The sequence below is a fragment of the Lepisma saccharinum genome, chromosome 9, assembly GCF_977018435.1.
Source record: "Lepisma saccharinum chromosome 9, izLepSacc3.1, whole genome shotgun sequence".
NCBI lineage: Eukaryota > Metazoa > Arthropoda > Insecta > Zygentoma > Lepismatidae > Lepisma > Lepisma saccharinum.
Genome location: NC_139237.1, coordinates 69,548,591 through 69,571,508, shown reverse-complemented (window position 1 = coordinate 69,571,508; position 22,918 = coordinate 69,548,591). Strand labels below are relative to the sequence as shown.

Here is a 22,918-nt window from a genome sequence, read left to right as displayed (position 1 = left end):
AATAAAATGCATATTCACACTTCTGATGGATAGAGTAGAAAAGTCTCCTCAAAGATATAAGGACAGCAATAATAATAATAATAATAAATTTGCAATAAATGAGTTAATTATAATGAAATTTTAATTATTATTATTATTGTTGTTATTTCTATTATTCAAATTTCTTGTGATGCACATGGGAACAATTATGAGTGAACCCCCCTGAAATGTTTTCCTATATACGGCCAAAGCTCACAGGTTCTGCATTGTGCCCATAAGCAATCCCTGTATCTTTATGCTCTTCTTATTTTTTCAGTAATGTTGCAAATGAACAAACTTCATTTCACTTGGTGTCAATGGAAGCTTCTCCTCTCCTGGGTGAAGTGTGTGCAAGGACTCAGATGTGTACATTTAAGTGCAGTGGACAGAGGAGCGCCCCATTTCGATGTCATTGTTGTTGGTGGTGGCCATGCTGGTTCGGAAGCCTGTACTGCAGCATGTAGAATGGGTGCTCGGACACTTCTTGTGACCCACAAGAAGACGACGATAGGTTTGTGTGCTGTAATAATTGAAGAATAGGTGTAAGAAATCAATAATTTGTTAGTGAAATTTATGAATGGGACTGGATATTTCTATGCTACAACATTTCCATACAATTCTCCATATGCAGTGGAACCTCGATTTTACGTTTTTCATGGGACCAAACTAAAAACTTAAAATGAGGGAAAATGTAAAATCGAGGAAAATTTCTTAACAATTTCCTATGTTGGGACCATCAAGGTTGAATGTATAATGCGGAAAAATGTAAAATTGAGGAACGTAAAATCGAAGTTCCACTGTACTGATACTTTTTATTGTGGTAAAACCATTTTCATATCTGATTTATTTTTTCTTTTGTATGTAGGCAAGCAATTATTGCAAATGTTGGCTAATTACAATGTTATAAATGATGTATGTGATTTTCATGTTACATGTTTTGAGGTTTATTACATACTTCCCATTTATCTTGCATACTTTTACATAAAATGCAGTATTTGGACCATCCTCATGGTTTTTGATTAGTTGATTGATTTTGTTTATTTTACTTTGCTTTTCTGCCACTCTTGCGAAGATGAAGATGAGTGATAATTTATAAAGGAATGCTAACAAAGGAACACCCATGTCAAGGGTGTTCCGGGATTTAAATCCGGAACCCCTGGCATCTAATTGTTTCTTCTAACCACTTTGTCACTGATGTCGGCTTTTCTGTTGTTTTTTTTTATTTATTGTTTGAGTAAGGAGCTGTAATTGTGGAACAAAAATTAAAACTTTCATTTGTTCAGAAATCTGGTAATTTTTATTTGATTGTGGCCACATTTAAGCCACGAAATTCATATTGAAGATGACTTTGTTCTTCGCTTCTGCTGATTCTTGAAAAAGTGACTGTTGTCATTCATTTTTGCACTTTATAGGATTATGAATTTTCCAATGTAATTTAGCACATTACAATTTCATTATTTCAAGATAACTTCTTAAAATACAGGGTGCTGCACTTATAACCAGCCCGTCCCTTCATAAGATATCATTAGATTAACAATTTGAATGATTTAAGTGAAATTAAAACAAAATCAAACAAAAGCAATACACCAAATGAAATTTAATGTTGTGTGTTAAGATTTCTCACCTTCACAATAGATGCTGAAAGTGTCCTCGACCCACTTCAACACACGTCTGAGCATGTTTCAGGAGATTCATGTACACCTTTGTTAATTCTTGAGTGGTGATGCTGTTCATGATATTCTGGATGGAGGTCTTGAGTTCTTCAATTGTGTGTGGATTTGTTTCGAATACTTTCCCCTTTAACATTCCCCACAAGTAAAAGTCACAAATTGACAAGTCGGGTGACCGAGGAGGCCACAGGCCTTTGCTAATTGTCCTCTCTGGAGTAAACATTTCATGCACATGGGATAGTGAAGCATTTGATGTGTGACTTGTTGATCCGTCCTGCTGAAAGTAACAGAACTGACGCTCCTCTTCTGTCAATTGTTCATAAAACTCTTCCAGAATTCCCAAATACATGTTACTGTCTACTGTGGTTTCAAAAAATATGGGCCCCATAACGCGTTGTACGGAAATGGCACACCAAACACCAATCTTTTCGTCATGCAATGGCTGCTCGTGGATTACGTGTGGATTCTGTGATGACCAATAGCGATTGTTTTGGGAATTTACGTATCCCGACAGGTGAAACCACGCCTCGTCACTCATGATGAGCATCAATGGATCCAAAACACCACTGGCAACATTCGTCAATAGCCATGAACAAAAATCCACCCTCTTCCCCGGGTCAAGCTCCCTCAGTTGTTGCACTACACTTATCCGGTAAGGTTTTAACTTCAGTGCCCTTAACACACGTCTACAACTTCGCTCACTAGCTGGAACCTGTTGACTTAATTTCCTCGTTGATTTACGAGGACTTCTCGCCATTATGTTCTGCACCTGCCTCCGTAATTCAGGTGTGCAGACAGATGGTTGTCTGTCCCTGGGAGCATTTGCAACAGATCCTGTATGCCTCCATTTCCCAATCAAATCCTGTATTGTGCGTTTTGCTGGGACAGGACGTCCTGGAAATTTCTCCTGAAACAACGTCCTTGTTTGCACAAAGGATCCGGTGCGCACAAAAGCTTCAACAATTGCAACACGCTCAGGAATCAAATATGGCATTATCACGGCTTCACCCAACAAGACCTGATTCTCAAATGCTTTCACTCGACCACGGGTTCACAAGCCACCTGTTGGTGAGAAACAGAATTAGTAACTCATGCAACGCCATCTTCTGTTGACATGTTCATTTAGATGTTTTACATGTTCATTAGCAAAGCAATTACAGCGGGCTGGTTTTACATGCCGCACCCTGTATTATAATAATAATAATAATGAGAAATTAATTTAATATAATTACAATTTTTAGTGCCAAAGAACTAATAAAAGCACAGAAATCAGAAATAATATGCACATTAGGTATTTTAATATACATACATATTTTTACATATTTCAGTATATTTACAAAATTTTTTACATTTTTCAGCAATTTTTCTACATATTTATGTTCATATTTCACATGTTTTGGCTACCTAAAAATTCGGGCTTTAATAATAATTAGTGTGTGGGGGTGAATGGGTGGGTGGGTGTACATACATATCATATATGGTATATATGCAAAATTTTATCTTGGCATCTGACATGCGCTACTCTCTGAACAAACGCACATATTCTTCAGTATGATGGACACAAATATAAATACTAATTGTTATGTTATTGTGCTAACATTCCCATTGTTGCAATTAGCCAAAATTGACAGAAAAGTGTCACTAAATAACAATACAAAATACACTGGCAGAACTAGGAGTTTGTATTCGGTGGGTCCAAGTTGATTGTTTTTCAACTTTGACTCAAGGTTTTATCAACTCCAACTTGACAGTCCACCTGTTCAATCCAAGTCTGATCAAGTGTGGGTGCCTTCGCGCATGCCTGAGGGATATTTGCTTGTTGGAAATTTTCAACATTAAGATACCATTGCATCATGGAATATTGACGATGTTCAGTAAGTGCTGAGAGTAAAACCACTCCCCACGCGAGGGACCTCTTTTTTGACTCCTGCAAAACGAATGCCAGAACATGAAAGTAAGATGTACGTGGACAATCGGAAATAGTCCCCATGATCAGCAATAACCTGCCTCCAATGTAGACCAATGCAGGACTCAGCAGTATGTGAACCAAAGAAATCGTCCAGTCCGTGGTTCACCTTGTCGAGGATTCGGAACCATCGTTCCCTCAGATGGTTATCTAACGAATGAAGAAATGGTAATCCGAAGGTGCAATGTCCGGTAAATATGAAGGCTGCATTAGTGTTTCCCAACCAAGTTGGATAATGATGTCACGGGTAATCATAGCAACATGAGACCTGGTGTTGTCTTGAAGCACATTCACCAACACCTCCAAGCTAATGCGTATGTTGGCAAGTGGTTTGTGCATTGTAATTGTATGCTCCTCCCAATGCCTTAGAAGGTTTGGCCATTACCGGCTTCAATAGCCTCCTTAAGCGGATGGTAGCTCAGAAGAGGTCTGGATACCCTCGTTACTCACACCTGTGGCATCAATTTGTTATAAATCCTTCTCGCTTTAATGAATATACAGAGAGGTGTAAAAAAGTAAACCATAATAATAACAAAAATGCAACAGATTTAAGAATAATAATAATTATGTCAGCACAAGATATAAGCTTTGCATTATTAAAGAGTTATATTTTTTTGCACCTTCTTATAGGTGAGATGTCATGCAATCCATCGTTTGGTGGCATAGGAAAAGGTCATCTCATGAAAGAAGTGGATGCACTTGATGGCATCTGTGGGAGAATATGTGATTTGTCTGGTATTCATTACAAGGTACAGTCCAAATACTCCTTTTAATAAAAGTTTCTCATGGCTGTAGGAATAAGGGTAGATTTTAAGTTTAGATACCATAGTATTCTGTGGTATCCTCTAGTTGATTAATGGATTTTACCCTTGCCTATGGTTCAAAATAATCTGGAGTTGATCCTTGATGTTTTGAATCAGTTGTAGGAGTTTGATTGAGAGGCTACATTACATGAAGAAGTGAACTCTTCAATTCATCCTTCAATCTTGTCATAATTAACCTAACTATGTTAAAACCTCCATAAAGCAGCTGAAATATGGTGCATTGGTAGCAGTAATTTGTGATGCAGATGTAATTCGAATTAAGCTTTGTAGTTCCTTTGCTTAATGTTGAGAATTTATTTGATATAATAGAGCAATCATGGTTCTTATTGTGTATTCATTTCTCACAAGTTTAGTGCTAGTATGAGGAATGCATTTGGAATACCAGAAATAATCGTGGAAGTAAGTTTCAAGTTCAACTAACTAACTAACTCCCTAGCCTTCTTAAACCCGAAGGTTCATGGCTGCAGCAACACAGGCCTTCCATCTTTCCCTATCTTGAGCAAGTTCTATATACTCTTTTCCATCCCTACAGATTTCCCTTAGGTCCATCTCAACGTTGTCCCTCCATCTTCGTCTTGGCCTTCCTACAGGTCTCTTACCATCAGGTTTCCCAACAAGAATCCTGTAAACTCCTCTTTTCTCTCCCATTCGTGCCACATGGCCTGCCCCCCTAAATCCTTTTTGATTTAATTATTCTAATAATATCTGGACATGAATATAAATTATGTACTTCTAAATTATGTAACCTTCTCCACTCACCTGTCTCCTCATCCCTTTTAGGTCCAAAGATTTTCCTAAGGATCTTATTCTCAAATACTCTCAATTTATGTTCGTCTTTCAATGTAAGGGACCAAGTTTCACATCCATATAATACTACAGGCAAAATTACTGTTTTGTATATTTTAACTTTTAGTTTCTTAGATATTAAACGAGAAGACAAAAGTTTATGAAGAGAGAAGTAACATGCATTTCCTGAATTAAGCCTACTTTTTATTTCCTCTTTAATATAATTTTCATTTGTTAATATTACTCCTAAGTATTTGAATTTGGAAACTGGTTCAAACGAGTTGTTAATAACTAAATGAAGGTATTGTATATGAGGGTATGCCAAAAACCAGATTTTTGGGACCCTAATAAAAAGAAACAGACAAATAAAAAGAAAGATATCTTTCCACATTGAATTACTAAGTATACTTAGGTCACCACATCCTACTTTATTTTTGTTACTGTACGTCATTTCCCACCTGTAACGCACAGCATCAAGTTCATTGACGAACCACCACTGGTAATTCTCAATGTTAAAAGCACATATGTTGTATTTCACAGATGAGATTCAGAACGCCCTCCTGGTTCTCTGGAATGCCCCCCGGAGCAAATTTTCTGAAAGAAACAGTGCTAGCAATTACATTAGTCACCAAGAATTTAAAGTTTGTTAGTACTGTATGCCTGATAAGGAATTCGACAAAGATATCCCTCCTCCTTCCTTGCAATAACTGTCGCAAATATATTTTCCAGATTATATAGCTGTTAAACAATTCAACTCATTATCTTTCCATCTACAAATTTTGGATTCTTGCACACCATCTGGGAACACATTGCCTTCATAACTTTTGTGAGATGTTTCCTGTCAATGCCCCCCTCCTCTTAAACCAAATTGTAGCCCAAGGGATGCCCTAAAATTGTTGACAGTTTTATTCCCTAAGCTACAAAATAAATATAGTCTAAGCAGCTTTTAAAAACACCAAAAATGTGGAAATGTATAGGTCTGTGTATGATTACTTATTTGAACGGCCATGAAAATAAGTGGCTGAGAGACCTCTCTCCAGGACACTTTAGTGTCATCCCTGACCTTTCAAGCAAATACTGTCAGTTTATATTACTGGATTAACTTTTCTAACGTTGGAAGCGGCCCCGGCGTCTACCCAGCATCGAATAACATGGGTACCCGGGGGAAACCCTGGAGGGTAAAGGCAGTCAGGAGCATGGTGCTGATCACATCACCCCCACTCACGACCGGATCAAGAAAGTGTGGGGCGTTACCCCCACACCCCCTATACGCCTTCATGGCATGGTGCCAAGCACAGGGGAACACTTTAACTTTTTTTTTTAACTTTTCATTTAGTTATTGTGCTGCTTGAATTCAGGACATATGGTGGCTGGAACAAAGCTGCTTGCCAAGAAGATCGGATTTATGTATCCCCTCATCTCAAGCTTATAGCGCATTTGGTAGCTTTCCAAACTGAGATTGTTAGTGTCTTCTCAGTAAGCACACTGTGGAATACTGCAATCAACATGTTAAGGAAGGCAGATCCACCCCAAACTTTGCACCTCTCTGCCTGCCTGTCTACTGTGAAAGTCTGTATTTGCTTTCATGCAGACAGACGTGTCATGTTGAAGAAATGTTTATAGTCACTTCTGTGTAGTTTGCTAACATGATAAATGGTAATCCAATACATATTATAATATTATTTGTGTTGTCATAATTCTGCAAAAGATGCACGCTTTTTGAGAACCAATAGAAGATATATATATTGTGACACACTTTGAATTATGATTAGCATATATATTTTCTCACGTATTCTGAATAAATTTGCTAGTGTAATAGATTTAAAGATATACACAGATTTAGCAGATTGTTTAATAAAATTGTAATTATTTGTATCTTGCAGGTATTAAATAAGAGGAAGGGGCCAGCAGTCTGGGGACCCAGAGCACAGATTGATCGCAGTTTATACAAAAAATATATGCAAATGGAATTGCTTGAAAATACACCAAACTTACAAGTGATTGAAGCTTCTGTTGAAGATCTGATTGTGATTGAAGCTGTAAACAAAGATGCTGTGAAACGAGAATGTACTGGTATCATTCTAGGTAGGTGAGATCACCAAATTTGTCAATCATTATCATTACTGGTATAATATTCAAAGGAATATATTTTTAACCATGCCATATTCAGAAAATTTGACCTGGTTTAGCGCAACGATTCTTGACTAAAAGTCAAAACCAAGTTTAACTCAAGCATGCCCAATAAAGGCAGCGACAATAACAAAATTCCTCTGGCTGGACAGAATCCAGCTTACAACTACTGGGTTGAACTTCCTGATCGAAACAGATAAGTAGTGGCACAGTAGCTTGCAAGCTCCTCAAAAACATGGCACACGTCAAGTTGGATAAGTACCCCAGATTTTTGGAAACATCATGGGTGTGCGAACGTTCCAGTGACCTACGTGCACTACCGTTCAAGTGCTGTCACAGCCGACACCTGCTATCCAGGGTGACTGCTTCACTCGTGCCGTAATTGTCACCAGAGTCCAAGATATGAGGGTAGTCGCTGCCTGATTAGGCAAGTGTGCTTTGCTCGTCTGCTTTGCTTACCTCTTCACTGAGCTAAGGAGGGCTATCCACGACCTGTAAACCCCATTTTGACCAATGTTTTGCTGCTACATCCCCAAGTGACATCCTTCATACCTGGTTGACATCCTTGTCATCCAACATGATGCAGATGCATGGCAATTTCCATTTATTTTCTTTTGCTTATGGCTGTAAACTCTCCCACCTCACCATGGTAGAGATACAGGCTTCTTCCCACTAATTCTAACCTTGCAGTATCACAACATGGTTGAGATACTGGGCAATGTATTATTAATTTCTTCCCCCACTCCCCTCCCAACACCATCATTTTTTTTATATTGCTCTGCACCCTTCGCCTTAAAGCTCTAACTTCCCATGCTCAATAAGCATTAACATGTACAGATATATGCCACTACCTACTAACACTCCTCACCTACCACATCCCTGTCACCCCCTCGACAAAGAAGTCATTACACTCGCCTCCACCCTAACATCAACAGGTCCCAATGCATGTACATACATGTTGTAAAGTGTATGCCATGAGAACAAACATAAATATTTCGTTATGTATTCCTTATATTTTTATTTATACATCATAAAACTTTTATGAAATGATGATACTACTACCAATTTCCTTTTCCCTTACACACACATACAGAGGTTGTTCCGCCTACGTTTGGCCAATTTCGTTCCTCCCACCCTGCACTCAGAATGAACTCACCCAACCTTGGTCAGGCATGTTTGTCAGTGTAGTGTGTGAGCTGTAAAAGTGTGGTTGTGTTTTCTCACTGGGCCAAAAATCCCGCCAAAACTGAGCCGCTTTTTGGGAGGAGTGCGTTGTATAACTTTCCAAGTGTTTGCATTTTCTCGCTTGGCCGAAAATGCTGCCAAAACAGTTGCTTTTGGGAAGGTTTTGTTGTAGCCTTTTATGACGCAAAGTTCAGTGTGTCAATGATCAGGAAGTAGTGTAAGAGCAAGAATTGTGACGTTAGTTTGACTTTATTCAAGAATGTGATCGGCAAGTATAAGGATTGCATGGCCCCAGCGTTCGGTTCTCCAACAAAGGGGACGAGAACACGGCGGTGCACACAAGCAAACCACCAGTATGCAGGCGAAACTTCGCAGAATGGGCAAGCAAGAGAATCCACCGACCCAAAGACAGATGGAAAATCATCTAAATATGTCTTTGGAAACTGTTAACAGCACCTTGCACTTGCATACTGGTGGTGGCTTGTGTGCACGGCCGTGTTCTCGTCCCCTTTGTTGGAGAACCGAACGCTGGGGCCATGCAATCCTTATACTTGCCGATCACATTCTTGAATAAAGTCAAACTAACGTCACAATTCTTCCTCTTACACTACTTCCTGATCATTGACACACTGAACTTTGCGTCAGAAAAGGCTACAACATAACCTTCCCAAAAGCAACTGTTTTGGCAACATTTTCGGCCAAGCGAGAAAATGCAAACACTTGGAAAGTTATACAACGCACTCCTCCCAAAAAGCGGCTCAGTTTTGGCGGGATTTTTGGCCCAGTGAGAAAACACAACCACTCTTTTACAGCTCACACACTACACTGACAAACATGCCTGACCAAGGTTGGGTGAGTTCATTCTGAGTGCAGGGGGGGAGGAACGAAATTGGCCAAACGTAGACGGAACAACCTCTGTACATACCATTGTTAAGAAACTAAAATTATAAGTCTAAAGCATTAATTTATGTTTTCTGTGTATTTATAGCTGATGGTACAAACATTGCTGCAAAAACGGTTATCCTTACAACTGGGACTTTCTTGAAAGGACAAATTAATATTGGTCTCGAAGTTCGACCAGCTGGACGTATAGGTGATGAGCCTGCCATTGGTTTAGCCAAGACTTTGGAGAAACTGAATTTCAGGATGGGACGATTGAAGACTGGTAATTATTATTATTCTCCACTCATATATATTGTTTGTTGTTGTTGTTACTATTATTTATATATTTTTTTTAAAGTAAGTCAAGAGGGTTCATGCCATTGCAAATTAAAGTAGAGCAGTAATACTACTTTATAAATTAGAGGTGAATCAATATCAATGTTTGTTTGATTGATTGGTTTGTTGTTTTAAGTCCACTTTATGCACAGAAAGGCTAATCAGGACTGAACCTACAGTTTAAAGTAGGATCCAAACCAATGTGCCATGTGCCTTCACTTGGTATCAGGCCCAGGACCCCTTGGTTAAATGGCGATGGCGTTACCACTATGCTATCAGGAAGGGTCCCCAATATCAATGTTATCTGTATTAGGGGATACCAGTGGAATTGGCATAAAAAATATTTTGGAATTTTATCACCGATACCAGTCGGTACTTTCCAGAGTTTGGGTATTTTTCAGGCTTGCGAAAATGCCGTACAACACTTTTGTGGAGTCTTAACTTGGATGTTATACAAAAATGGATAATTTTTATTACTTTTGCAACAGCATTGCAGCGGAGAAATAAATTACTTACTTTCTTAGTTCGATCCTCTTCTACCCCCCCCCCCCCCCCCAGGCTTCCCCGATAGCGCAGTGCTAGTGTTGTCGCCTTGTAATGAAGGGAGTTCTGCATGGGTTACGATCCATTGCTAGTTTTCTTGCTTCATCCCATTTAATGCCTCTTCTGGTCAGGGTCTGCTTAATGTGGTCTTCCTTGGGGCCTTTTCTTTCCCATTCCTCTTGCATTGGAGTCAAAAGCTAGGGAAGAGATTAATTTTGCCATTAAATGTTTATCTCCTGTGAAATTAAGAATGTTTTGAAGCAAATCTAGATTAATATGGTACAGTTATAATGGAACCTCAATTTCACATTCCCAAATTTTTACATTTTCCCACATTATTCAGACTACCTTCATGGTCTCAATAGAGCATAATTGTGACATTCCATCTCGTCAGGAACCACAGATTTCTACATCATGACAGTTGCCCAATCTCAATGTGCAGCAGAGTTATGGGACTCGTCTTTAAGTTACAGCCACACTGAGCCCTTTCAGGACATGTTGTTAGTCAAAATAAATTACATCTTACCTTTGTCCAAGATTTATTGTCGTTTTAACAACATTAATCCAAGCTATGTATCACAATGTCACGCTTAATATTAACAACATACTACGTGAATACAAGAATCTAAAAATTTTCTTCATAAATTTAGCATCTTCTCACCTCTCAATCAACGTTCTTTTTTTCATTGTTGTCCTGTCAACAGATTCAACAACAGATATATCTGTGCTAGACTGGATAGTTGTATAAATCTCTAGAAACCGTTAAATCGCGTAACACCAAAGACTATAAATTGGATACCACAAACTACAACATTAACACAAACAAATATAACATATTACTGCACAAATAATTAACAAATATAACGTATTTGCGGGAAAGTAAACAAGTCCTAGCATAATATAAAATTTTCCTGAATTTTACATTTTCATGCATTTTAAGTTTTTCCTCATTAATCCCCTGAAAAACGGAATATCAATGTTCTGCTGTATAATACTATTTACTGTTTTTAATTGTTACAATTTTCAAGCACTGGTATCAGTATCCGTTCAAATTGGCATCGACTCACCCCTGATGCCAGTGTGTGTGTGTGTGTGTGTGTGTGTGGGCAACATGTGCAAGGTTGCAGGAATTTGACTACATTTTTACAGAAGAGGCATGATTCATTCTCTCTTAAAAGACTTGGGAGAAGGAACAGAAATTGTCACACATGAATAGGCCCTCAAAATGGCTACTCAGATGCCAGCATTTACATAATGTACTAAAGCAGAAGCCCAATACTCTCATGAAATTCACACGAGGCATTGGCATAGTATGGCATGGCTTCCCATGGCTTTGTAACTTAAAGATGTCATGTAACCATTTGATGGTGCTTGTGACTTCCACATTAGCAACATTTTGGTCTAAATTTACCATACTTTTGAACATAATAAACAATTAATATATTATGGTTAGTAGGCCAGGCGAAGAACAACCTTTTGTGAATGAATGCAGAAATTGATAAGTGAATAAAAATATATATTTTTCATTTTTGCAAATATGGAATTATTATTTATATGAGTAAAGTTTTTCATGTTTTAAATTACAGTGTCTGTCCACCTAATAAGGTGGCTCATGGCAGTAGTGTGTTACTATTTATATTTGTTTTGTGTAGTCTTTGATAAAACATTAAAAATGATGACCAAGGCAAAATTTATTGTATAAAAAGTATACACCAAGCACGTAACGTTTCCACCCTCTAACAGGGTCTTCTTCAGAGGAAGATTTACAATAAATTGAAAGATCCAACCATCATCTTATATATACACTCCCAGAACAGGGTCCATACACAAAACAAGATGAAGGTGCCAGTCCTTATCTCAAAACATTTCCTGTCGGGAATTTCTGAGTGTGGAATCTCCTGACAGGTAATTGACTCTACCTGGTAAGTGATTGACAGGCACCTGGTGAGAGTCTGTGCCTTATCAATTCCTCCACTTCTGGACTTGGACAGATTCCTTATCTACTTCTTCCCTCCTCTTTTCTTTCTTCCTTATTCTTCCTTCTTCTTTTCTCCTTCCTGAGCATTTACCCTTTATTTTTAAATAATAATAAAATGAGATACAACACAACATACTGCTATGAAAAATTAACACTTAAAAAAAATATATTTCAGGAAAATTACACTGAGGTTGTGGATGGTGTGTCACAATTCATGAAAATGTTTTTTTTCTTGATGGAGGAGTTTTGTATCCTTGAGTTTTGTCAGATTGATTGATTGATTGAGCTGCTGTTTTAAGTCCACTTTATGCACAGTAAGGCTAATCGGGACTGGACCTGCAGTTTAAAGTGGGATCTGAACCACTATGTGCCTCCACCGGGTATCCACTGGGTCCCTTGAGGCCCGAGTTTCATCAGAATCACTCCACAACTATGCTTAAGTTTGTAGAAGGTATAGTTGGTTTTATAACAGTAGTTATTGACAACTATTCCTACTAACTATCAGACTTCGTATTAAAAAAGTTGCCTTCTGACAGGTAGTTCGGTATAAATCAAAACTAGAGACTCTTTGTATCCACCACAGTAATAATGTTTCATGTGCTTCCACCTAAAATTTCGTAAAGGTCTGACATTATTATTATATTTTTAATACTCCTGTTTATATTTCTTATGATTTACTTGCATTGATGGCTTATATCCAGCCTACATATGGTAGAAATGAGTTTTCTTGTATGATCCACAGGTACTCCCCCTCGTCTGGATGGCAGAACCATAGATTATAATGTGTGCATTCCTCAAATAGGAGATAATCCTCCACAACCATTTTCATTTTTAAACAATTCCGTATGGATAAAGGTAATTTAGTTTGTAAAGTTTTATAAATTTCTGTTGGTCACAACTGAAATATTCAAGTTACATCACATGCTGTAATGTATAATGCTCAGTAATATGCTAGCAATTTTGTGTGGAAGTTTATAATGAATGTTGTGAATGATGGTGTAGATTAGCAGAATTATACTTGATTTTATTCTTCTTTTTTTTTTTTTTTTGTACATGCTTTAAAATCCTCTCAACAAATCCACTCAGAATAGTAAATTTTTAAAGAACTTTGTTATAGTGTCTTTTACCTAAAACTAAAACTACATTGTACAACAGCTCTGCTATAGGGCCAGGGCCTGCCAGAGCAGCTGTTTCATTGGGTGGTAGATAGTCAGCGCATTGAGTCCCATCACCACTGCTTTCTAACTTTCAAGACTTTTCAGTACCTCCCCAATTGTCTCATAATGCTGAGTCAGTGCCAAAATTTTGGGTGTTCCCATCAGGACTCAAATTCAGGACTGCTTGCACAACAGGTGAGATCACTAATGTTGAGTGTCAGTATCCAGAAGTCTTGTACAACTGGGGCTAACTGGCTGCCCTCTACCCTGATCCAAATAATCCAAAATTCGTTTCGTTATTGTGCGCTGTGCTGTGTGGAACAGAAAAGACACACATACAATATATGCAGATTTAATAACGATGGACAGAAGCGAAGCATCCGATCATCGGGAGATGCGGCGATGACCAAGCAATATAATAAAAATATTGCATTTTAAATATTTTAGAGAAGAAGTTAAAAAAATAAGTCTGAATACTCGCATATTTGTGCAAAATAAGCCAAGCGACAGCATAAAACAGCTCGAAGTATGCAAGAGATTCACTAATCTTATGAGGGCCCAGTACTACCCCTCACGCCGAACCTTCCAGTCAAGTTTCCTATTGAAGGCAATGGTGTTAGAAGCCTCAATTCATCACAGAAATGGTGCATATCCCTCTTGTTTCTGCCGGTGCTGAGAACAGCCGAACACTTCCAAACAGGCAGACCTGGGTCATAACAGGCCTTTTTTTTAGCCCCCATCCCCATGTTTACGGCCACGGCAGGGTCTCTCTGAGCCATCAAGATTATTCCGCGTGTCCAGTGGCGTGCTCAAGGAGGGGTTGGTGAGGGTCATAATCCCTGCTTAGGCTCAGTATTCTTAAAAAAAAATTTAAAAAAATCGTTACAGGCAGGAAAAGATGAGGAATTGAGGAATGACTACTAAAAAGTACATGTGACCCCCTTCCCTTTCGAAAATCCTGAAAATATGAAATCTTCTTTTCTTTATCAAAACAATAACTGGAGGTGAACCATTAAGTTTCAATCATATTTCATAATTCTCATTGTATGGGAAAATTATTATGACTTTTGTAGTCGTAAGGTCCGTGGTATGAGCTTTTACATTGAGTTGGCAGTGACCTTTATGTTTATTGCAGAGTAAATGTTGTGCTCCCCCCCCCCTCTCCTCTTCGTTAAAAGATCGACCTTGACGTTTGGCAAATCTTGCGATGACTACGTAAGACTGTCACGCTTCGCCACTGACGATGGACTGGGTACTTCAACTGCTAATGATACACCAGAACCACTCATGAGTATCACGGTTCCTATCATGCAGACCTTCTTATGACTAGTGGCACCACCACCCATGTGTTTATGCAGTCACAGCTCTCGGGAGGTTCCTGAACTTCATATGTGGGTGTAAAATTTCCCATTCTTAAAGTCTATGGGAGATTCCGTAGGTTCCTAGTTCCTACCACAAAATATAAAATCACATTACACTGAATAAACATAAAAAAGAGAAAGATGATAAAAAAAACACTAATTATATACATTGTTCACTTAACAAATAACCATTTGGCTATGCAGGAGGGACCTCTCCAATAGCGCAGTGGTAACATCATCACCTTGTAATCAAGGGATCCTGGGTTCGATACCTGGTGGGAGGCACATAGTGGTTTGGATCCCACTTTAAACTGTATGTCCAGACCCGATTAGCCTTACTGTGCATAAAGTGGACTTAAAGCACCAACTCAAGTACGGCTATGCAGGAGCCCAGTGTGTATAACCACTTCACACATAATTACTACTATCATGAAATGTATCTTACATGGTTTGCAACACATTGAGACCTATGAATGAATGGTATGTTCGCCATCGCTTGTTCTGGTAGCTCTACAGCAGCATTGATCATGCCATGGCATTTCACTTTATTTATTTATTTTTCTGTTACGCTATCTGCTTAACCATGATGCGAAATGTGGTGATGCATACTCTGAACCGTGGCTGGCTTCATCAGTTTGCTTTGTTGGTAAGGAACTGCTTTGACAAAACCTTTCCATGGCATTGGATTGGACAACCTTACAGCATAGACTGACTGCCAAATTCACCCGACCTGACACCTGTGGACTTTGGGGGGGTTCATAGTGAAGAATAAAGTTTTTGATAGGAGACCACAATCAGTTACAGTGGGCAAATTAAACAGTTCATCTCGCAAGCATTTCAGGGCATTGATGCTAACCAGAATTTGTGTCATAGTGTGTGTTACAGTGTTCTGGTGTGTTCCAGGAATGTTACATTTTGAGCACCTACAAGGTTAAATAGTGTACTAGTGGAACAGAGTCTACACATGTAAAGAGAAAATAATGCACTCTATACTTTTGAGTCACCCTGTATATTCATGTCAAAATACAAATGGTACACATATTTTACATGTCATTATTCTTATTCATTCCCACAGTACTCTGAATAACTTAATAGTGAATAATATCAGTAAAACTGATTCATTTGTTATTTTCCATCTTTCTGACAGCCTGAAGAGCAATTGGCATGCTACTTGACTTTCACAACCCCAGAGATAAATAAGATTGTTTTAGACAACATGCATGTCAATAGACACGTAGCTGAAGAGATTACAGGCCCAAGATATTGTCCGTCCATTGAGTCAAAAGTTCTCAGGTAATGATAATATTCTTTCTTCTTTTCTTATGTTCAAGTGCAGGGGTACTGGTAGTCCAGCAGATAACATTGGAGTTAATTCTGCTCACTTTCACCATCAGCTAGTATGCCATCCAGTGTCAAGTTACTAGTTCACTGTGCTGGGAGGTCATTCACGTCTGGTGTGCAACTTGCAGTTGACTCTCATCTGACCAACACTAGCGAGTGACTGTTGGAGATGCCAGGATTCGATCATGCTCGTTCAAGATGGGTACACTTCTGTCCTCTTCCACATCTCACTCCACACCTTGGCATCTTCACATATACGATGTTGAACAGATTCTCTTGAGCCATCAGGGTAGTATTTCTACCCTGAAGATGAGAGTGACGTTAGCTCTCAAAAGCTTGGCAACATTTCCAGAACTCGTCTGGTTGATGCCCCTATTCATTAGTTGCCACACATGTGTTCTTGCACAGGTACAACTTAGGCTGCTAGTGACTGAACATGTTAATTGCTTGACTTTTGATCTTGCTACGAAAGTTCCCGGACCTGAGTCTTAGCCTGGGGGTCCTTTGTGGGTGCCCTTTCATATAATCATCGTGATTAGCCAAAACTGGCAGATAATCAACATAAAATAACAAAAATTACAAATACAGTAAAACCTCGTTAATTCGGACCCCGATTAGCTGGACTTCGCTTAATCCAGACAGGCAAGAGGCCAGAAAAAAAATAAAAACCCCGAATGCAAGGTTTTAAATGTGGCTAGAAGTCAACAAGAGAACTTCCCGAAGAAAAGGCAGTCAACCACTGATGAAATTCTGTTTCCCACAGACTTTGTACTGTACTGTATAGGCTATGCCCTTTAAATACACCATAATAGACGTGTTTTGTTGCTAAAAACATAGTTTAAATGCACTTTCTACTGTTCTTTTAGGTTATTTCAGTTAATCCAGACTTTCGTTAAATTGGTCAACTTATCTCCCCCATTAGTCCGGATTAACGAGGTTTTACTGTACATACAACTTGAGTTAAGAAAAAGAGGGAGAAGTGATTACAATTCTGAATTCTGAAGCTATTCCTTGTGATTTCATGCTATTTTCAAAACATTCACATTTTCCTTTTTCAAGTCCAACATTCTTGTTCATCAGTATTCATTATGTTGTTCTAGAAGCTGTTTGTAGGTGTTAGCTGAGGTACCTCATGCTAAAAGGTAATGAAAGGTTGATTTTGGAGCTTTGATTATTGGCAATCACCCTCAGTTACATAAATGTAACTCCATTGTGTAAAGTAATATCTTGAAAAGGAGTATGAAGAAACCAAAATCTTCCACCCTGGGGCACCGTGACTGGCTTACAGGAGTGCCATTGTTGTTGCCTTGTAGTCAAGGGGTCCCGGTTTCGATACCCGGTGGAGGCACTTAGTGGTTCGGATCACACTTTAAACTGTAGGTCCAGTCCCGATTAGCTATTCTGTGCATAAAGTAGACTTAAAACAACAATTCAATTCATTTGAATACAGGAGCACCATGCAATGTTTGAATATTTTCAGTGACACTTACTTGTTAATCTACATATGGTATTTATGCCCACCTATCCCACAAATTACAATTGTAAATTCAATCAATTACAAATAAAATGTTTCTGAATTTGAAATATGTGTGTTTATTTTTTAACTTAAGGCAAGGAATCTAACCACACTAACTGAGCATTGCAAGTGTTAGATAGGCCTACATTATGACTTGGGCACTGAGGAGAAATCTTGAAACACTTAAAGGTATTGTGAAACAAAAACGTTTGATAACTGCTGTTCTAAAGCATCATCTTGTTAGTTTTGCTCTTGATTGTGTACACTGTTCATTGATTTAATGTTAAACTGATCAGAATGTATATATTCAGCTCACTGTGCTTTGTTCATTGATTTCAGTTTTTGTTTTAAAGCCCACTTTATGCACAGATAGACTAATTGGAACTGGATCTACAATTTATAATGGGATCCAAACTGCTATGTGCCTCCACCAGGTATTGAACCCGGGACCCCTTGATTACAAGACTACGAAGTTCCCGCGAGACCATTGGGGAGGCCCTTTCTTTACTGGTAACATTTAAGTTCTTCTCATGGTGTTTGAATCAAATCCTCATAGTTAATATTTACACTAAGGCCAAGATTTTTGAAACCTCAGAAAATATGAGAACTAGCAACACTGCTTCCATGTCAGGGTTTCAAATGCGATGGATCTGTAACATTGTCTCCCTACATGTGTAAAAGAAATATTCCGTGGCAGCATTTAGCCTAATGAAACCACCATGTTGCCACAAATATTAACATAATTTCTGTTTGAGTATAATATACATGTTTTTTGTTTGTTTAAATTTGTTAATTTTCGTATGGAAAGGTTATTATTAGGGCAGAACCAAAATCACTACCTATACTTTTACCATTCTCACCAGTGCCAGTATTTGGAAAGTGTAACACTTCAAAGTGGCTCTGAATATTGCTGGCTGAATGCTGTCTTGTTGTATCTCCACTTTTCGTTGGAAAGGAGTTGATGGCATTGTAGGTTCCATGCAAGTTAATGCGTCACATTCCAAAGCGACATATCTAGATGTCAAGTGGTGTGATTTATCTTGTAGTGTATTCAAAATCCACATATGTCAAACTTCAATTAGCCCTCTTGAAAAGTTAGTGCATATGGACATACGACAACATACAGTGCTCAAAAAAGTTTTGCATATTATGATTGCATGCAGTTTCAGTCGTGATATCCCCAAAAGGTATACATTGTTCATTATGTGAGCAATGTCCAAGACAGAAACCGACATAATGCCCTAAGTGTCGATATTCTGCAGATAGAGGGCAGAATTTGCCACATGATCCCTGAGCAGATTTGAAAGCAGCCCGGTGGGAGGCATGTACGTGTCTTATCCGAACTTATGAGTTGGAAACTGCACAGAGAGCGGGTGGAAAACGAAGGGCTATATGCCTCAAGCAACCGTTTCTGCTACGAACCGGATTCGAATTGTAACGCTGCTGCAAGAGGGATATGGCCAAGTAGACGTCGCTGCCCGTGTTGGAGTGAGCCAAGGTGATGTCTCTGGATTGTGGAAGAAGTTCAGAGAGACACAATCAGTTGGTAATCGACCAAGGACAGGGTGGCCACGCAAAACAACATGCAGGGAAGATTGGTACGTGGTGATTTCGGCAGGTCGTAGACCCACTGCAACATCTACCAGTTTGTGCCAAGATCTGTGGAGGGCCTCAGGAGCGAATGTTTCCAATCAGACAGTGCGAAATCAACTTCATGAGGAAGGATTGACGTCAAGAAGACTCATACCCAAGGTTCCTCTTAATCCACACCATAAGAGAGACCATGTAAGGTGGACAACAATGCACACTGAATGGAGTCAGGAACAGTGGAAGCACACGCTCTTTACAGAAGAGGTCACCATCAGTTTGCACCCGTTAAGCAAAAGCATAAGGGTTTGGAGACGATCAGATGAGAGATTGAACGAGCCCTTCATCCAGGAACGTCACCAGCAGCAGTGGGGCTCCATCATGTTTTGGGGTGGAATCATTCCTCTCCAGTGTCACATGACTGGTCTGATGTACAGAAACGCTATTCTCGAACCCGTGGTAGCAGGTTTCTCTACAACTGTGGGGGATGGCTTCACGCTGGTAGATGATAACGCTCGACCACATCGAGCCAGAGTCATTCAAGAGTTCCTTGATGTGCATGATATTCGACGCATGGTGTGGCCGGCGAATTCACCAGACAGGAACTGTGTGGAACATGCATGGGGAAACCTGAAGCGAGCAATTGTCAGCTGCGTTGAATGCTCTTATCCTTAGCATGATGCTCCGTCGTGTTCAAGCATGCCTACGTGCTCGAAGTGGCTATACTGAACTCCCATCTGTTGATCCCAAGCATGCCTGCGAGCCGTAGGTGCACGGTATTGCACTGCCTTTGTTTTGTGTTTCGCATCCCACATTTTCAAACATGTGCTTGTGGTGTGGTTCTGGTATAACTTTGTTTCTTCTGCATGGCTGCCCAGTTTTCTTTCTGTTTATATGTCTCCCCTGTACTCTTAAATATGATTCCATGTATCTAGTACAATAAAATGATCACAAACCCTGAATATGCAAAACTTTTTTTGAGCACTGTAGTACAGCCAGTGATATGCATAAATTTTACGTCTTAAGTTTTCCATTGGAACTAAATCATGGCAATCTTTGGCATTTCTTGCTAAAAAAGATGTGAGTGTGTGTGCCGTTATTTGAAGAGCAGTGAATAAGCATGCAGTTTCTTTACAGAATTGCAAAAGTAATTTAAAGTTTCTGCTCTGCATCTTGACACAGGATATGTGGGATAAGGTTTTCGGGGAGATTTATAAACGATTAATGAAGAATAAAGCTGCTCTCAAGAAGATTGATTCTTCTGCTAAATATTTCTGGCATTACTCAACTTCAGCATAGGAGTAACATCAAAGGTTGATCAGAAAGGATGAGAAATGCTATGTAAATCATGCCGAGATTGTAATAATTAATACATTTTGACAAGGGGAGATCATATTTCATTTATTGTTTATGATGTATCATTTATGCGATCCATCCTGTAATAAATAATAACAATGCGTTAATAATATCAATAATTTTATAAAATAAACAATTTTAAATTCTATTAAGTTAAGTTTAACACTACTTACGTGAGTGAGTATGAAGCTTTTTTGGAGGGGAAGCAGCTTTCACCTCATATCAGATTGGTGTTTCACCAGTGCTGGCCTTGCAACTGACGTGGGTTTATGTGTTCGTTTTTAAGTGGTTTCAATCGAAATAGGTGGTTTGTCTTTACAGGATTTTTAATATGTGGAGTTTTTTAAGTAGGAATGTGTCAGGGATACCTAATCCTCTTTTAACACTTTTTAACGCGGCACTATGTTCAGTGCTTAGGAAAATATTTACGAACCTGATGAAGGGGGCAGCAGGACCCTGAAACATTGTTCCAAAAAGCTTCATACTCACTCACGTAAGTAGTGTTAAACTTAACTTAATACAATTTAACGTTGTTTATTTTATTTAATAGTGAGTAATATGCACCAAGCTACAATATGCAATAATTTAATAATTAGACCTAACCGTTTTTTTCAGGAAAGGGGTGTTGGGTGGAACTGATCTCCTTGGGATGTCCTATTTTGGGGTCAAAATATTATGGTCACCCTACAGCTGAGTGTAAGAGGTGACCTGGTAAGGTGCCCAAAAGTCAATCTTATTTCCATGTAGTACACCCCGGTAACATCAATGTTGCATTGTAATGTGAGCACTGTTGCCAGTTCACAACAATATTTCTCTGTGGTGGAGTGGTGTTTGCCTGTATTTTACCTGTTGTGTGATGAATGCCTCTTTTCAGCCTCAGCGTTTAACAGGTAAAGAGATTTGAGTCCTCTGAAACAGTGTCGTTTAAGTTCTTGTTAAGCAATGAATAAATAATTACATGTAAAAATTAAGTTAGGAAGTTTTTAACAGACATATTTTACTTTCCTGTTAGGACCCTGATCTTAATTTTGTTTTTAGTTAAGGATTCTTATCTCCATGTTGTGTGACAGGCAAAAATAGCATATGTGCTGAAATGCTCATGAATCAATTTGTATCAGCTCAGCCCTAGTTACTATAACCAGAAATTAGTGACAATTGTTCTACATATCAAAAAGTTAAAAAAAGATTCATATAAATTGAATGTGGTGTATGCAACTTAGGCATATCAGAAAAAAAAAATAATAATAATGACTGGCCTCCATTGCCTATGTTCAAATTACTACGTGGGTGACACTAAAAGTTTTTAGATGCGGCAACACTGATTACAGCAATACATTGTCTCTAGGATATGTTGAAGTTAGTAGTCTGTGAAGTGTGATAATGCTGCAGAATTTATAGTTGTTAATTGTTGTGTGCCTGAAATTAGTCAATTATTGTCGTGTGTGTACAGTAAAATGGATTTAACATGGGAGCACTTCAGAGCAATGATTTTTTACGATTTTCGAGCAGGTTTAACGCAGCAGCAATGTTATGAAAGGCTCCGAAATGCATTTCAGGAGGAAGCCCTATGTCGTGCGACTTCGACGTGGACGTCAGAAACTCAGTGATGAATTACGTGATGGTCGTCCTGTGACAGCAACTTTTCAAGAAAACGTCGACAGAGTGCGTCGCATGATAGAGGAGGATAACCGGGTGACATATGCAGTTATTAGTGCAACACTGGGTATTAGTATGAGTCAGGTTCAAACGATCCTGCATGTCCGCCTTGGTGTCAGGAAGCTCTGTGCCAGATGGATCCCACACCATCTTACTCAGGAGCAAAAGCAGGCACGGGTCACATGGTGCATGAAAATGCTGGACAAATTTAACCAAGGACAATCAAATGCAGTGTATGACATCGTAACAGGTGACGAAACTTGGGTGTACTGTTATGAACCCGAGAGCAAACTACAGTCGACGCAGTGGATCTTCGCGGATGAAGACTCACCAACAAAAGTCAGGAAGGGACGAAGTGTTGGCAAACAAATGGTTGCCACTTTCTTCAGTCGGACGGGCCATATTGCAACAGTGCCGCTACAGGGACGTCGGACCGTTAATGCTGAATGGTACACCACGGTGTGTTTACCGAAGATCGTACGGCAAGTTCGTGAAAAACGCCCACGAAGTCGCATTATTGTGCATCAAGACAATGCCCGCAGCCATACAGCAGTACGAACAATTGAATTCTTCAAAGCCTCCAACATCGAAGAAATGACTCATCCTCCTTACAGTCCCGACCTCGC

The 22,918-nt window shown here is 39.1% G+C and overlaps 1 protein-coding gene across 1 annotated transcript in view; it reads left to right on the top strand.

Annotated features, from left to right (window-relative positions):
- The window catches only part of LOC145992119 (5-taurinomethyluridine-[tRNA] synthase subunit MTO1, mitochondrial), a 58,839-nt gene that overhangs the window by 10,719 nt on the left and 25,202 nt on the right, over positions 1 to 22,918 (top strand). Inside the window, exons 2-7 of the mRNA XM_083128366.1 lie at positions 296 to 529; positions 4,285 to 4,403; positions 7,148 to 7,349; positions 9,568 to 9,744; positions 13,061 to 13,173; positions 15,984 to 16,129. Of these exons, the coding sequence (XP_082984492.1) occupies positions 298 to 529; positions 4,285 to 4,403; positions 7,148 to 7,349; positions 9,568 to 9,744; positions 13,061 to 13,173; positions 15,984 to 16,129 (989 nt within the window). The 5' untranslated portion in view covers positions 296 to 297. The remainder of the gene's footprint in view (positions 1 to 295; positions 530 to 4,284; positions 4,404 to 7,147; positions 7,350 to 9,567; positions 9,745 to 13,060; positions 13,174 to 15,983; positions 16,130 to 22,918) is intronic.